General features: G+C 41.3%; 2 protein-coding genes across 2 annotated transcripts; both read right to left on the reverse strand.

Annotated features, from left to right (window-relative positions):
- Positions 1 to 2779: 2779 nt before the first annotated feature.
- Positions 2780 to 8690, reverse strand: LOC109629054 (MAP kinase-activated protein kinase 2-like). The gene is made up of 10 exons (XM_020086535.2): positions 7988 to 8690; positions 6360 to 6499; positions 5241 to 5305; positions 4794 to 4873; positions 4564 to 4690; positions 4295 to 4370; positions 4046 to 4170; positions 3465 to 3550; positions 3294 to 3374; positions 2780 to 3162 (listed from the first exon to the last, which is right to left on the reverse strand). The coding sequence occupies exons 1-10, from the start codon at positions 8285 to 8287 to the stop codon at positions 2950 to 2952; spliced, it is 1293 nt and encodes a 430-aa protein (XP_019942094.1). The 5' UTR covers positions 8288 to 8690; the 3' UTR covers positions 2780 to 2949.
- Positions 8691 to 9413: 723 nt separating this feature from the next.
- uroc1 (urocanate hydratase 1) lies at positions 9414 to 16361 on the reverse strand. The gene is made up of 19 exons (XM_020087159.2): positions 16070 to 16361; positions 14742 to 14872; positions 14205 to 14298; positions 14066 to 14125; positions 13857 to 13985; positions 13712 to 13773; positions 13543 to 13609; positions 12914 to 13057; positions 12741 to 12829; positions 12136 to 12198; positions 11842 to 12021; positions 11658 to 11755; positions 11489 to 11561; positions 11177 to 11366; positions 10973 to 11071; positions 10766 to 10865; positions 10179 to 10260; positions 9990 to 10089; positions 9414 to 9880 (listed from the first exon to the last, which is right to left on the reverse strand). Exons 1-19 carry the CDS (start codon positions 16193 to 16195, stop codon positions 9740 to 9742), a joined length of 2028 nt encoding a protein of 675 aa, XP_019942718.1. The 5' UTR covers positions 16196 to 16361; the 3' UTR covers positions 9414 to 9739.
- Between the last annotated feature and the right edge of the window lie 747 nt (positions 16362 to 17108).

The following is a 17108-nucleotide window of genomic DNA, read 5'->3' on the forward strand; positions in this document are numbered from 1 at the left end:
ATGCCAACTGTCATTTCTGCAAAGGCGTATAAATGGAGACTAATGCGTATGAACAGATATGATACATTTACATTTACATTTAAGGCATTTAGCAGATGCTTTTGTCCAAAGCGACTTACAATAAGTACATTTGTCATAAGAGAGAAACCACAACCGTCGATGGGGTAAAACAAAATATAGAAACAATTGTCATACAGAATAAAAGCTTTACCAATTAGTTTCTTTCCATGTGGAGACAGCAAGCACATATTTTATGTGCGTCTTTATGTTTGTTTGTCATTCTAACCTTGTTTCCTTTGGACAGCCTTCACTGCCTGATCAAATTCATTGGCCTCTGTCATTTGCAGAGTTGCAGCCTATCTGGTGGCCCTGCGCAAACATAGCAAATCCGCCTTAATCCCACGAATGCTCTGATAACATGTTGCTGCCACAGTAGCTTTGCATGCTGTGTTTAAGGAAACATATGGGAAGGGTAAAATGAAACAAAGAAAGGTAAGGGGTTAAAGAACAACATGCCTCTGCAGAATTACAGCAGTTTCTGAGGTAAAGTACAGGCACACCCTTCCTATAGTTACCGAAGGGCATAATCACATATAGAAACAGCTGTCTTAACTTATACCTATACAATGAGGACAAAACGTACTGTCTCCCCATTGAGGGGAGTGGGATACATGCCTTGGTGTGCGTGCTGATGTGTGTGGGTGGAGTATCTCACTTTTTTTTTCTCTAACCCTGACACAGCAGAGACACAGGAAGCAGGGGTGAGTGGAATCATCCTCAGTGAGACACACCACGCCACAGCCTGAGCAATGCCAGCCTGAATCTCACCCAGAGGTGATTTTTTCCTTCCAAAGTCAACTTTCTTCTGTCAAGTCCAGTCTCAGACATCATTGTTAGTAGGTGAGATTATTCAACGTTTTTTTTATTCTGTGAGAGTGAGACATTGTGGTTTAGTTCCACAGAGCTGCACAGCAGAGGCTGCTCCTCAGAGACACCAGTGGCCTGTTTTCAGAGGATGATGGTGCTCTGGAATGATCCACTCTGATTCTCTGCAGGAGACCAAACCATTTGATTGTTTAAGAAAGTAGGTTGGTGTCAGGGCTCTACGCTGATTTCTTATTAACTCACCAACAGCATGTTATCCTCACCCATGAATCCTGAATGTTGTACACAAATTGGGGTTGCAGGATTCTTGTCGTCGATGAAGGCTTCACTTAGACAAATACTTTTCTCTGTAATGCTGATGACACGCTGTTATACTGTACATGTGTAGAAAGCTACATCTTACAAGTAACCCTGCTGGGTGCTGCAGCGTATTCTTCAACCCAAAATAACTAAATCACAATTATTATAATTTTCTACATTTGATCATTTTTTATCTTACAATTGATTAGAGAAATATTGACTCTATAAGTTAGCTGTATGTATTTCCACTCACCTAGGAAATCTTTGTGTCTGACTATTCTTTTGTCAAATCAAACTCTTGCCGTCTTGGAGTGCTCCTTGACTCGCGTGTCACTTATCAAGAGCACATTCATGATTTAACAAAGAAGCTGTGTTTTTAACAAGATAAGAGCAGATCTGTCCCATTCTGTGTCTGTTATCTACACACAATCTTACTGCTTCCCAATCTGGTCCCTCACCACAAAGGAAATCATTGAACCAATAGCAAGACTATACAATAGAGCTTTTCAAAACAACTGTTCCTCTACAACACTAACCGCTCTACTTTCCACACACAGAAAAAGACAGGATCACATCTCCATCTGTTACACATTTTCACACTTTCTGCTTATACTGGTTATTCAACATTGTTCATGTCCTTCCCCTCTGTGTGTCTCTGGAGCTGTCTGTGTTGTCTTCATCTCTATTGATGTCCCTGTCTTGATTATATTGTTTTTTGATGTGATTTTCATCTTTTATGTGCAGAAGAGGAACCTGCTGTAAACCAGATCTAACTGAGTCAGGCCCATTTAACTAACAGTGATATTGCTTTTATCCTTTCCTTTGTAAATTATCACCACTTTGACCATTTACAACATGAAGATCCTATTCTAATTACATGGGGATACATCAGTAATAATTCAATAATATATAACATATAAAACATGTCTTACTATAACTGAGATTATTTTTAAATCTGAAAGTACATTTTGTTGCAGTTTCTTTTTACTTAAGAGACATTTTGAATGCAATGTTTTACATCCTGGACACAATAAAGGATCTAACGTGAGGATCTGAAGGGCTGCTGCTTTCTGGGGCTCTTGTGTTTTCATTTTCCTCAAATGATTTAACATTTTGATTTAAAAGTAAACAGTTTAGCTTTAAGACAATAGCTCAGTGAGTTACTGTAATTCAACAGGCAACATTCATGTCTTGGGAGAATCTCTCTAGGGAGGAAATGTAAAGTGAGTGGAAATGTCTGGCCGGGCTGATAGATCAACACAAGAGGCCTGTTTGACCTCTAATGGTTTCATTTTTGATTGCTTTGATTGAGCGTCTCACAATACTCACACATTTAACTATCACAAAAGTCCCCTACCGGACACATTAGCTGGATGTACTGTTACCCAATACATTTCTTTTAAGATTGTATCATTTTTTCTTTTAAAACAAGAAGATCCAATTTCTGGAACTGCCACAAAATATTTGCATTTAATTTAATCACTGAAAGAAATAATCACAGAATAGTTGGAACTACCATGAATTGGATGAGACCCTTCACAGACAGAGGATCAAACTAATGAACAAAATGTACAAAAGTGACACAACACACCTGTAAAACATAAAAAACACAGTTTTATTGAAAATGTTCGAGTGGTGCCCATCTAAATGAACGACATTCATTAGACTATTGAGAGCAGTTATGTGAAAAAGGAGAAAAAAGTAAGTGAAATAAAACAATCCGAGGGACGTGAAGAGGAGAAAATATTGCTCACCCTGACTTTTTTATGCTACTTTATTAGAAAACGTCACCTCTCTGTGATTATTACACACTACTCCTCCATCTCCTCCATCAGCTTGCCCGGCTCCATCGGCTCCTCCAGTCGCAGGCTTCTTGCGTCTCTTGTTGAGCAGAGGGTTGTTGGACGTGTCCAGGTCTTTGATTTTCACCTGGTCGTAGTCCACTCGCATGGTAGCCAGAGCACTGGTCATTTCCTCCTGTGAGAGGACAGGAGACATGTTGTGCTGTTAATCTGATCTTTCACTGCCACCTTGTGGTGAAAGCCTGACATGGACATAATCAGATCATGACAACAATTATAGAAACGTTTCAATTAAGCAAGTCTCACCTTCACATCGTCCCACAGCTCCTTGTCTTCTGTCAAAACACGAGAGGTGTGCAGGGGTGTTGGAGGGACGACCATTGACTGCTGCAGTATGAAACACACGATCGTACATGAAAACACATATGTGAGAAATAACAGGCCCGTTGTCACAAAGCATATCGAGTATTAACTTACACTGATCCAGGGGTGATTCATGAACTGTGTAATGGTCATCCTTTCATTGGGGTCGGTCTTCAGTAACTGAATGATGAGCTGTTTGGCTGCATAGAACATGAAATAAAATAACCTCAAGCATTTAACCTGATAGATTGAAATAACTCAGTGACAGTGTAGAGACAGTATAGGAAATAAGAAGTGGCCTCTGAGGGTAGGTGACAAGAAAACCAAACTGTCTCCATTTCTAAAGCTGTAAAATGTGACGCCTTCTCAAAAATGTTCAATTGTCAAAATCACATACCGGTTAAAAAGAGGAAGCTACAACTTAAGTCTCCAAAAGACTAAAAAGACAAACTGTCACTCAGTGGAGCACAGACCTCTGCTAAGGCACATTCAATTCAAACAAGCTGCACCAAATTTCACACACTCATAGATATCAGTTCCCTAAATTTAGTTCAGATAAACATATAGATTTTTGTCATGGTTTTTGAGCCGGTGATGACACACAGAGTGAGGTGTATTTAAACTCTGCATGACTTTTTAACAGCTGAAATATCTTTTTGCTGTTTGACAAATATATTTTATGCACATGTTCTGACCTTCATCAGAAACATCCGCCCACTCCGGGTTGGGGAACTCGTATTGGCCCAACCTGATCCTCTGCTTCATGCCCGGAGAGATGGCCTGACCTGTGTTTGAGTAGAACGGAGGAAACCCACACAGACTACACAACAGAAGGGAGAACACTATGTTACTCTGGTGTCTTCAGCGAAAACACACAACAAACCAGAGCGGCTATAAACATTTCATTAAGCGGAAAGAATTTATTAGAAGAACATGATACTCACAGAATGTACATGATTACGCCCAAAGACCACATGTCACATGATTTGTCATATTTCTCTGGCCCCAGCACTTCTGGGGCTGAACGCACAAACAGAGACAGAAAACAACACAGCGATGTGAAGAATGAAAGACGCACATGTAAAAAGCAGGTCAATGTGCAGATACACGAGGACATGGTGATAGTGAGTGATAGTAACCATATTTCCAAACACTATTCCTGTATTTACACATTTTCTTTACTGGCAGAAACCCCATGAAAGTAAACACTCACCGACATAATATGGAGTGTAACAGGGAGTTTGGAGGGAGTTGTGCAGCGTCGTCTCCTTAGCAAAGCCAAAGTCAGTGAGCTTCAGTGTGGCGTTGCTCTCCTTGGTGGTGTAGAGCAGGTTTTCAGGCTGTGGGATGACAGAGAAAAACATTACAGATTAAAAAACACACAAACGGCTGGAAATGTGTTTGTGAATTTTCTGAGAGGAATCATTTGGACAGCGGCAGCACCTTCACGTCTCTGTGAGCTATGTCCATGTGGTGCAGGAACTCGATGGCTGTGCCAATGTCATGCATGATCTCTGAGGCCTCTGGTGGACAGAGACACGATCAATGTACCAGAAAACATGAAAACAACACACACAGTGAGTAAATATTTACATTTGATTGGTGCTGGAGCAAGAAAATATCACAGAAATTTGGAAATAGAGGAAAACCTGCACATCTAGACTCCTGAGACTTTAGATAGATACAGAGTCGCCACCTTAATGCCCATATAATAAATATAAAAAAATAGATTGATGGATGGATGGATGGATGGATAGATAGATAGATGCATGAATGAATAGATAGATAGATAGATAGATGGATGGATGGATAGATGGATGGATGGATAGATCTCTGTGTACCATTACATACAGAGAGTGTGAGTTCTGAAACAGCTGAACTCCAGCTCACCTCTCTCTGTGAACGCCTGGTCCCCTCTGGCCTGAATGCGATTGAACAGCTCCCCTCCCTCCATACTGAGACAAGGTGAACACAGAGATCAGAACGGGGCCAGCGAGGGGGAAACTCATCACGGCAATCATGGTTTCATTGTGACAAAGCAAGTCATTGTGCCTCATTATCAGCTGGTGAGAGGAGTCCAATCCTCTGAGCCACAGCACAATCAGACGACTGCATTGATGATTAAAAGAAAATAATGACCTGAAAACTTTATGCGACTTTTACACTGTGAATTTAATACAGACACATAAGATGCAAATGAGGAGATGGTGTTATCAGGTGTCAGCTCTGAGTTTGTCTTTGTTCCAAGAAAAACAAGCTTCATTTCAAAGTGCAGTTGATACTATATAAGAAACCTTTTCCATAATCCAATAGAGATGGCTTCTCTTTAAGGTTAGGTGAATTGATAGCATTGAAAGATTTCATATGTGTTCCACTCACAACCACATTCTGCTAAATACTTATTTTAAGGAAACTTTGCAACAAAACTTTATATGATAAGATCCCAGTGTCTTATATTAAAGAGCAACAGAACCACCAGCAGAGCAGGGGCATCCCTCTCTGTCTTCAAGAAGCTATTGAAGACTGAACTCTTCAGAGAACACCTTCTCCCCTAGCTAGCCCTTACCTAGCACCACTCTTCCTCTTTCTACCACTCCTCTGCCTTCTAGCACTGCTGGTCTCTCCTTTCCTTTCCCCTACCACCATCTCCTGCAAATTATTACTTAATCTCTGCCCTTAAACGTAGGGTAGAATTTATTGTTACACTAAGATCTTTGTTGCTATGTAGCTTGAATGTAATGTCTCCCTTGTAAGTCGCTTAGGATAAATGCGTCTGCTAAATGACTAAATGAAAAAAAAAGAAAAGAAACTGATATTGTTTTCTCTAGTGATTTGAGTTTTTTCCCAAAAATTGAACGCAAGTGTAAATTCCAACCCTTTAGTTCAAATTAACACAATGCTGTTCTAGAATATAGAAAAAATGATGCGTACAGTCTTTTATAGCATTGCGTTTCCTTTCCAGGCTCGTAATAAGTAGACAGTAAATCACATGGTGCTGGTAATGCTCACCACTCCATTATAATGAGGAGACATTTCCTCCCTTGATGCATGTTCTCGTACAGGCTGAGAATGGGGACGATGTGGGGACCTCCGGACACTCGCCAGTGCAGCTCAACCTCCCGTCGGGCTTTAGGAGTATCAAACAGAATCTGAATAAAGCACAACACAAACATAAAACTGTTCAGACGTGTAAAGGCTTAGGTTTCCATCTGTATATGTGCAGATCACAGTGTTCGGGGCAGAAAAGCTTCATTAATTTCTGAAAAGTCTGTTGGAAATTTGCCAAGAAATTAATAACACAGACACTATCACATGCTCCAGTGTGAAGTCATTCACTGTTAATGGCCACTATCAGAGCCGTTAATCCACTGCTGTTTGCTGGGCAGAGGACTCACAAACATGGGAGGAGGATGTTCAATGTTACATGCAGACCCCAGACCAAATCCATGTGGAATTTAAAATGCATTTTGAGCAGGGGAGGTGGAAGAAGGCCCAGATATAAATGTTCATGAGGGTTTGACTTTAACCAGCAAAAAACATAGAAAAAAAACCACCCCTCGCGCACACACACACACACACACACACACACACACACACACACACACACACACACACACACACACACACACACACACGACAAAACACGAGGGGGCTGCTCTTCCTGTTTGTCTTTTCTTCGGGCTGTTTATTGACTTACCAGCTTCTCAGGATATTTCATATTTCCCAATGAAAATCCCTGTATAATATGTAACAATCTTAAATACTTCACATAGAGCAGATGGGTGAAATGCAGATTTTTATCTTTTGATAAATGTCAAAGGCACAGACGGTTGTGTGAAGAATTAACAGAGAACATCATTGTCTACATAAAGAGGAAACTGTGTCAAAACGTCCCAGACAGCAACATCACTGTCTATCAGACTGTCTGAGTGGTGCTCAGCTAACTGAATCTGCCTCATCCATGAGATCTAATCTGCGTCATATCATTTAAACTGGAAATAAAACTGAGAAAAACGCATGGGTCCTTCAGAGAAATAAAATCTATTTCAGTGATCATCTATCGAAGACACAGACAGTGAGAACCACAAAGACAGAGGGGAGATGAATAATTGATGTTTTCTCTCTTTCCAGCAGCTTTCAGAGGATTGGTTAGATCATGCAGAATGGAGAGGAGCGCACACACACACACACACACTGATTGATTTACATTGATATTCTGGGAATTTACACAAAACTTAAACGTAGTTACTATACCCTAACTTTAACCTAAACCTAAACCTAATGGGTTAAAGGGCTAACTCAAACACAAGCCTAACCCCAACCTAATTTTAACCTAAACCTAGCCCCAATCTTAAACTAAACCTAAAATGACCCTATACCTAAAATGACCTAACTAAACCTAACCTTAACCTAAATCTAAACCCAACCAAACCCAACCCTAACCTTGAACTTAACTATTAATTCAACTTAAATCTAACCTGAACATGAACCTAAAACCAAACCTGACCTAAAGTGTAACGCTTTACACTATGGGGACTTGATTTCTGTCCCCATAAGGAAGAGAAGTCCTCATAATGTGAGTGTGTAAACAGGTCTAGGTCCCCACAACACGAGTAATGCCTGGACCACACACACACCTTGAGGGCACACTTTTCCCCGGACCTCTTGCAGAAACATTCCAGCACTTTGCCGTTGATTCCCAGACCGAGGACCTGAGCTGTGATTTTATAATCGTCTGTGACTGCGTTTCTCCTGAAGTGCAGTGAGGAGTAGGTTGGTGGTGGCGGCTGCTGCTGGAGGAGGTCAGAGAGGCCGCTGCCGGAGCTGCTCCCCGGGCTGCTGCTGCTGGAGCCGCTGAGCTGCGCCGTCCCGTGTTGCGCAGGAATCGGTTTTCCCTGCTGCTGCTGCTGCTGCTGCTCCTCCTGGTTATGATGCATATTGTTGGTCTTTCCAATAAAAACCTGACAGTGGTGCAGATCAGATGTCTCTAGCCTCAGTCACAGAAAACCTCCAGCAACATCTTAATCCATCTGCGTGTGTCCTGATGACTCTCCTGCTTCCAGACACAACATCTCAAATAATCTATAAATGCTCCTCGGTGTATAGAAAAGGGCGGAGGTCTGAAGTCGTACCATCCTACTCGCATGGAGACTTAAAGAGAGTCCAGCTGGATATTGGATCAAAGCGTAAAAAGCAGGCTTAATCAGAGGTAAAAGGAATGCGTAAAGTTCTGCCCGGCCTGGTCCTCCTCCTCCGCACGGGTATCCGTCTCTTCCTGCGGGGTGCAACAACCTCTCAACTCCCTTACGTCAGTGCAGAGCGGCTCAAATTCATCCTCCATTCAGCCACAGACGCTGATTCAGTTTTCTTAAAGGAACAACCACGCGTAAAGACGCACGGTGGGGCACCGGAGTTAAGGACCAGAAGATAATGTAATGAAGACGTCCAAGGGCGTGGGAATGAGGACTTTGTCCCTGAGAGGAATATTGTTCTGTGTTCAGTGCGAGATTATCACTGTATAATGAAAATAGTACCGTTAAATAGAAATCACAGCTCACGATATGTAATGTAATTTGATACAGTGAGTTATCCACCATCCTCATGACATAACATTTTAATGGAATGTATAATAACAATGAAAGCCATGAGGACTGTCGTTGCTATTCTACATCATTAGCTTTTAACCCATGTTGTGAAGACATGGAACATATGCAGATAAAATACATTTAAATTGAATCAATGCTGTGGAATTATCTCAGTAATCTACCTCTGGCTGCTTGAAAATTAGCTTTTTGTTTTCCAAAAACTTGGTCAGGTATCAAAGAGGAAAACTAGTTTGCGTAAGAACAAAATCCAACCTGTAGTTTTGGTGTAGTTTTGACCTAATCTTGGCTTTGGCACCATAATTTCTCTGATTTTCATGTGTAGGACTAAATCTATTGTTTCAATATGAAATTCATAATTTTTATAAAATCAAAACAAGACTTTCTACCATTAATACCATTTTGGTTGACTTATTATTTTTTGGAGATCTACACACAAATGAATCAAACACCATAAGAGTTATAATTTAGACAGACTTGCAGTTTAATTATCAGCACAAAATAATAAATCCTTATATATTAAATGACTAAAACAGCCTAGCACAATATTGTAGCCTGGTTGACATTATCTGTATTCACAGCCAATTACTTGTGTAACATTGTCAATGCTTTATTAACTACTTTTGGACTGGCAAAATATTTAGCAGGTTATAAATGAATTGAGCTGTTTTTGTGGGTAACTTCTGCAGTATGAGAAAAAGCCTGATTCAAACACATGAACACATGTGATGATGTGATTACAGCTGTGTGGCTGCCGATGACTGGTAACCCATGCTGAAGTGTTGGCTAGCCCTGCAGGGCACGGTCCAGCACGTGCTCATCCTGTACAGGACAGGGCATGGTGACACGCAGCTGCCTGTTCTCCTCCATGGTGCGTTGGATGGTTTCGTAGGCATTGGAGTTTCCAGACCAGCAGCGACGAGCCACCTGCGGCACAGAGACACACAGATTTGTCAGCAATAATCTGCAAATAACAGATTGTAAATAATGAGTAAGGCTGGAATCAACAGAGCCTCTCTTCTCACTACACTCTCACCCCATTGGAGACATCCCAGTTCAGCATCAGACTGGCACGCTTTGCAGCCTCCTCAGAGCCGTCCAGCAGCAAGCCAAAGCCTCCATTCATTACTTCACCCCTATAGAGGACATAACGGTGAAAGATTTTAAAGAATCATAATAAAAATGTACAAGTGTGACTATTTACTGAAAACCCAGGAAGCCTTACCAGCCAACACCGCCACCGTTGTGCAGTGCGACCCATGTGGCACCTCTGAATGCATCACCAACAAAGTTCTGGACCGCCATGTCTAAAGGGAAGACATTTTGTGCTTTATATAAATTAAGAATAACTGGAAAAGGGTAAAGTAGAAGATTTTGAATTTGTTGGTAAATTCTCAGTCACAGCTATTTCCATGTCAGTATATTCGAAAAAGATCTGTGGATTCTAGTCCTGTTTTAAAGGTTCAGTGTGTGGAATTTAGTGATATCTAGTGGTGAAGTTGCATGTTGCAGCTGAACACCCCTCACCTCACCCACCCTTCCACACATGACAGAGAACCTGTGGAAGCCTTCAGCTGTCATAAAAACTCAAAAGGTTTTAAGATTGTCCAGTCTGGGCTACTGTAAACAACATGGCGGCCTCCATAGAGGTATAATGGTCTAATTCTAGGGTAAAGAAAACAATAATTCCTATAGTAGCAAAAAAATCACTAGGATTATTTTATATTCAGTTTCTGCCAATTGATCATTTTAAAGTAGACAAATTATCATTGTAAACTGGATCCTCAGTTGTATTCAGTGAAGTGCACATACCTGCACAGAAGGCAGATCCGTCATAAACGTTAGAGGTCTCTCTGAAGGGGCTGTCTGTGCCACTGACATCATGATGGTCTCTGCTAATAACCACAGGAGCCTGAGCGAGAGAATCAACAAAACACACTGTTGAAAAACTCCAGTGAAAACTTGGATATGGTGCAAACACATAGTACACATGCAACAGTCTTCTTAACAGCCACTTACTGAAACTCTTCCATCAGCGATAGCCTGGTTGATCGCTAAAGCAATCGAGACTCTTCCTCTCTGGTCAGAGTAGAGGATTCTGGCTTGTGAACCCACAACCTAAACAAAAACACAGAAGAAACCACACTCATAGTTACCTCTCAATATGACTGATTTGCACTGAGAGAAAAAGATATGCATAGGTGTTGGATTAAATTTAAGGACCATTTTGTGTTTGCCAGCTTCTCTGATCCAGCGGATGTTGTCGTTGTACTGCTGCCTGATTTGATCAGTCACAATCGCTCCAATTTCCTCCAAGACAGTAGCAGCGATGTCATCTGTTACAGCGAGATCCTGGGCGTCGCCAGATGTGCACACCCAGCGAAACGGGCCAAAGCCCAAAGAGAAGATGTCTCTATGGCGAAGAGAGAAAGAGGGCAGGGTGATTGTCAGGTCATCAGAGGAAGAACATAATGTCTCAGTCTTTTTTGTTATACTGGGTCGACTCTAAATCCAAGAAGTCGGGAAATGTCTCACCCCATAATGTGCTGAACATAAGAAGGGTAAATAAACTCTGTCGCTCCACCTCCAACCTTTTCTACCTCTGCCCCTACACAGAACAAAAAAACACAGCTCCCATTATTGTTCTGACATGAACTGAGTGATAATAATGACATTATAATAATAATGTATTATAATTAATTACCAGCTCTTTTTGCCTCCAGGAGAAAAGCGTTGCCGTAGTCCCAGAAGAACATGCCAGCATCAGAGAGCTTATTGATGGCCTTTATTTGTCTCTTGAGGCTGTGAACATACGTGAGACAATATATTTCAGCTTCATGGACAAATGTATGGCAGAAAACTTCTACATGATAGTCTATTCATCGAACCTTTCTTGGACCATGGTTCGGAAACGCTGAGGATCAGTTGACATGAGTTGGTTTGCCTGACGGAAGCTGAGCTGGACAGGATAGTAGCCTCCGTTGAACGGGTTGTGAAGGGAGGTCTGGTCTGAACCCAGATCGACCAGCAGCTCCCCCGTCCTCTCGTACTCCAGCAGCAGTCTCTCCCTGGTTACAGAGGTGGAGGAGAAGTGTGAAAAAAGATAACAAGCATTTGAAACAAATGGTGCCTCTTTAAGTCGTGTAGTAGCCGCAGATGTGAGCATTTGAGCTCTTACTCACCACAAGTCTACGATGTTGCCATGGTAACCCAGACTGAGGGGCACCTTGGACCTCTTGGAGTCTCTGTGAGGAACAAAATAATAACTTTGTGCAATGGTCCCTGGTCCCTGCAGAATGTAACCACGTACATTTACTGTAGTTAAATGTAATGTCATTCTTCTACTCCATCTTATCAATAGGTAATAAAAGGAAATATTTAATTTTTCATTCTACATTTATTTGACAGTGATAGTTAGTAGTTAATATTTGAAATACAAAACTTGAAGATAAACATAAAAGATCTCTAAATGGATTTTTTGCTCTGTTGCTGTATGGACAATGTGTCCATTGCCCATTAAGTTTTTACCAGATGAATAAATACAAAACTTGGTGGAAGGATACAATATTGTTCAGAAAAGAACCCATAAAAGTTTGGTGCGGAAAAAAGACATATTTAGGAGACTCATATTTATCAGTGTGTGTAAATTGGTGCATATAAAATCCATATAAAAGTCCGGATCTAGTAAAATTGAAATGGTTTACATGGTTTCATTAGAAAACTTTTGGGCCTTGGATAATATTTGGACATTCATAATAAATCTCAATAATCTTTTCCTGCTTGTCACCTGATTCGTTGAATGCAGTGCTCCAGGCTGCTGGTGACCTCCATCAACCAGCCCTGCTCATGTCTTTTTCTAAGAGGAGCCTCATCCACCTACACAGAAAAACAGATTCAATCACACTGACACACAGGACTTCCTCAATTCTGGCTCAGGAGTCAGTAATAACAGGAAATGACCTCTGCGATCACGCCAATGCAGCCGGCGATGACGGCAGCTTTAGCCTGAGCTCCACTCATCCCCCCCAGGCCAGAGGTCACAAAGACACGCCCACTCAAGTCGTCAGAGCCCAGGTACCTCCGGCCGGCGTTCAGCACAGTCAGCTACACAGACAAGGGAACAGCTTTGAAAAACATTTATAAGAGGAACTACAATCTACATCTATGTGTACATCAACTGTTCTGATTACAAGCAGTGGCTCTTCACCTTTTGGACTCGTGACCTGTCGTTACAGAAAGTTTATGTGCTTCAGCATTTCATTTTCGATAGTATTGAAATGTATAGAAGCAGATCTACGGGGAGATTTTCAACCCAAGGCTGCAATCAAGAAATTGCACAGAAAAAAAGTCCATTTAAGAGCTCAGACAGTTTTCCTCTGAGCGAAAGACATTAACCTGGTTGTTAAAAAAAGATAATAATCTTATTTATGTGCCTTTTTTCTTTTTATCATGGTATCATTTTATACCAGTATCATCATAGTAATATTATGGTATGGTGACAACCCTGGTGACACCATAATAATATATCCTCTTAGAGTAATCCATATTTACATAGTGTTTACACATTTACTTTTCATAATTTCACAAACCATAGTGCCATGAACGATCCCTTGAGGTCCAATGTAGCAGTAGCTGCCTGCTGTCATTTGACCATACCTGAAAATATACAATAAAAGTACAGTTTACATCTTGTATGCTTTTAATAGGTTCCATATGGAAAAATCATACTAGCAGCAGCAATGTGCCTTTAAAACTTACATTGAAACTCCGAGAGCAAACATCTTCTCATACTGGTCTCTGGAGGAGTAATTTGGAACAACCTGAATGAAGCAAAAGAGAACGAGTGAACTCTTCATCTATCGGTGTGTCACGTTCTGGAGTCAGATGTGTGTGGTGCAGTTACCATGCCGTTGGTGATGATGGCTCGAGGTGACGAGGGCAGGCTGGGAAACAGGCCCATGGGGTGACCGCTGTACATGACGAGAGTTTGCTCCTCTGTCATCTCGCTCAGGTAATGCAACACGATGCAGAACTGCACACACACACCGAACAAATCATTAACATGCATCTATTTAGACTAGAAGAAAAATACGCATTGGATTCAGGGCTTACCTGGGCCCAGTTACTAAACACCTGTCCGTTGCCTCCATAGGTGACGAGCTCCTGGGGAAACTGAACAATACAGAAAAAAACAGCAAATTAAAACAATCCATCCAATTCAACTTTAATAAGAGAAGTGGATGAGACTCACCTGAGCTACAGCTGGGTCCAGGTTGTTCATGACCATCAACATTATAGAGGCTGCCTGACGTGTGCGGCACGGGTACTGATCTATGGGGTACGCCCTGAAGAAACAGAACGGAACTGACGTCATATATGGTGGAGCAAAGAAACTAGACAAAGCCATCATAAGAATAAACATTGTCAATATAATATGTTCTGTATATCTTTAACACAATTCAAAAGGGCTGTTGGGCCTTGGTGGAGGTATACACTTTACTGAGAGTCATTCTAGTTATTCTATGTGTTTATTTCTGGTCATTTTTCAATGATCTGATTTAAGTTTATAACATTTTCTGATCACATTTTGTATTTTCTCAAACTGTCTCATCTGTTTCATCTTTGAAACTGTTTTGTGCCTCTGAACATTCCTGTGTCACAGCCCACTATTAACCAGAATTGATTTCTGTATATTGTTAAGTGTTACTGTATATAATCAGATCTTTTTAATTACTCAAATATCAAAGAAGCCAGTATCATTCATTCTCTCATCCTCAGGTTGCCTCACCTCATGCGTAACGTGGGGCAGAAGCGGTACATGTAGATGTGTCCATACTGCCGCAGCTCTTGAGCAAATTCAGGTGCGAGAGTTGCGTGGTGAGTGGGAGGAAAGTAACGCAGCGCATTTCTCAACGCCAACTACAGGGAAGAAGCATTTACAGAAGATTAGTGAGCTCAGTGCCAATGTTTACACAGGCAGCAACATTAATAAACTGAATAAGTCACTGCGATGTAAACAGATTACCTTAATCCAAACAAAAGTCATACACTGGATAAGCAATAATCCAATTAAGTCATGTGGAGTATTCTGATCTTAGTCACATTAAGTAGACACATATTTATTACCTCCTATCGGCGTTTTCACAGCATTTTGTGAAATCGACGTGCACATTACCAACTGCTTCAAATCATAATCAAACTATTCTCGATAATATGTGACACGATTTGGAACATGTGAAAACATCATAATCAAAAACAACTATCTAATCTATCTGTCCTAAAATACAGTAGAGGGTCAAACACGCTTTAACCTGTATCTCTCTTAATTATTGACTGAAGCCTTTGCTCTGAGTTTGGGAAATCAGTTGAGGACCTTGGAGAATAATCAATTTTTCAGGCAGCCCATGAGCAAACTGTGATGATGCAATCAGACAGAGTACACAGTGTGGCATAATGGTGTTTCTTTAATCTGATCCATTTATAACAGAGCAGTAGCCTGATTTAACAATGAGCTGCAGCCCTCTTCAGATCATAGGTCACTTCATGATACTGTCACTGGGAGCCTTCTTTTCTTTTTGATGATGTGTTTCACAATGTTATCAGAAAGCATTTTGACTTGTTCTTAAAGTATGTATGATCACAAACATCAATGACAGCTCAGTTGCATTTAGGTGTGTAAGTAGGACATGCATGAAGAACCACAGGCCTCTGGGCCAAATTCAGCCCGCTACAAATATTAAATCCTACAGAAAAGTAACCGTCATGGTTTCAGGGCATGAAAAAGAAACAAAATAACTGAACGTGCACGATGACCTAAAACATGAAAGAACTGAGCTGCAAAGTAAACAACAAACTCCCTTAGCTTGGCGTGAGCACATAGAGAGGAGCTGTCATTGAAGTTTGCTGAAGTTGATGCTGTGAGTCATTTTGTTTCAAACCTGACTGAGGTCACACACAAATTGAGATGTAGCCATTATCAACGTTATATAAACCATGAGGGATGTCCTTCAAATACAATGTTACACTTGCACCGTTGTCCAGAGTCAATATATCATTAAGTGCATCTGGATAACTTCTAGCAAAGAAATGAAAATGGTAGATGCACAGAAAACTCACCCGCTCCTCCTCTGCTGTGAGGTTCGGGGTGCGGATGGGTGCATGTGGCACATTGGGATCTCTCCCCCGGTTAGGTGGCAAAGGGTCCAGAGGTAAACCGCTGCATAGCTCCTTTAAATCTGACATCCTGATGACTGTTTGCTACTGCTCAGACCTGGAGAGAGAAATCAGGCTGGAGTTTCAAGGCAGCTCTCACCCTCACAGCAAATGATCCTCGCAGGAGGAAAAAACTGTGATCTTGTCAAGATTTGAGGGTGATCCCTCTTCGCCTTCCTGCCCCATTGGCTTTTTGGTTTTCTTTACCCTTCACAATCCACCAATGGCACAGCTCGGACAGAAAAGGGTGTTTGGTAATAATTGATCTCTGAGGGAGTTTAAAGCGACACATGGAAAAACACCACAGACCTCTGACCCCTGAGGATCAGACATGTAACTCAGTTAAAAAAAAATGCAAGCCAGAACCTTTGGACAGGTCAACCTCATGTTATTTTGCTTTCAGTTTTTCTGGCACTCAGTGTGTATTACAGAGCATGACCGAATAACCACACTCCTCCAGGCTCTGGGCGTAGTTAAAATCAATTCTGATACTTTCTCAATAAGCGTTTTCCTTCCTTTTAACAATATCAACAAAGACTTTAAGCCCTTTGTCCGCATGTTACCATTAGGGCTCATTACTAACTTGACACTGAGCGTTCTGGATTTGATTAGTGTCCTGGTGATTCGACAGATATCTTGTTAGACCTGGTTGGTTTCATACAACCGCTCTGGTGACACCTTCTCATGTTCATCTGCTAAATAGACTTCATCACACCGACGTTGTCCTTAAATTCCATCACACATGGACCACTGATTATTCCAGGCACACGAGGTAAGTTCCAGTTGATGTCCCTGCTGAGAGGAATCAGATCTAGGATGAGAGAGGAGGATAGGTTAAGCAGGGTTTTTCTTCCCTGAGGACAGTATCCTCTCCTCACTCCTCAAATAGGTCATTTAGATTATTAGATTGTTAATCCTGTGTCAATTTAACCACTTTATAAAA

This window comes from Paralichthys olivaceus, chromosome 2, assembly GCF_024713975.1.
Source record: "Paralichthys olivaceus isolate ysfri-2021 chromosome 2, ASM2471397v2, whole genome shotgun sequence".
Lineage (NCBI taxonomy): Eukaryota > Metazoa > Chordata > Actinopteri > Pleuronectiformes > Paralichthyidae > Paralichthys > Paralichthys olivaceus.

Bases quoted from the DNA above. Each gene is read 5' to 3' on its own strand.
- LOC109629054 (XM_020086535.2), bottom strand. From the start codon at position 8,287: ATGCATCATAACCAGGAGGAGCAGCAGCAGCAGCAGCAGCAGGGAAAA. The intron at 4,874-5,240 runs GTGAGCTGGAGT...TCTGTCCACCAG, and splicing joins CCAGGCGTTCACAGAGAGAG to AGGCCTCAGAGATCATGCAT. The intron at 3,163-3,293 runs GTGAGACTTGCT...GTCCTCTCACAG, and splicing joins AGCTGTGGGACGATGTGAAG to GAGGAAATGACCAGTGCTCT.
- uroc1 (XM_020087159.2), bottom strand. From the start codon at position 16,195: ATGTCAGATTTAAAGGAGCTATGCAGCGGTTTACCTCTGGACCCTTTG. The intron at 14,126-14,204 runs GTGAGTCTCATC...TGTATTGTTCAG, and splicing joins TGGACCCAGCTGTAGCTCAG to TTTCCCCAGGAGCTCGTCAC. The intron at 11,562-11,657 runs GTAATTAATTAT...TGTTCTGTGTAG, and splicing joins CCTGGAGGCAAAAAGAGCTG to GGGCAGAGGTAGAAAAGGTT.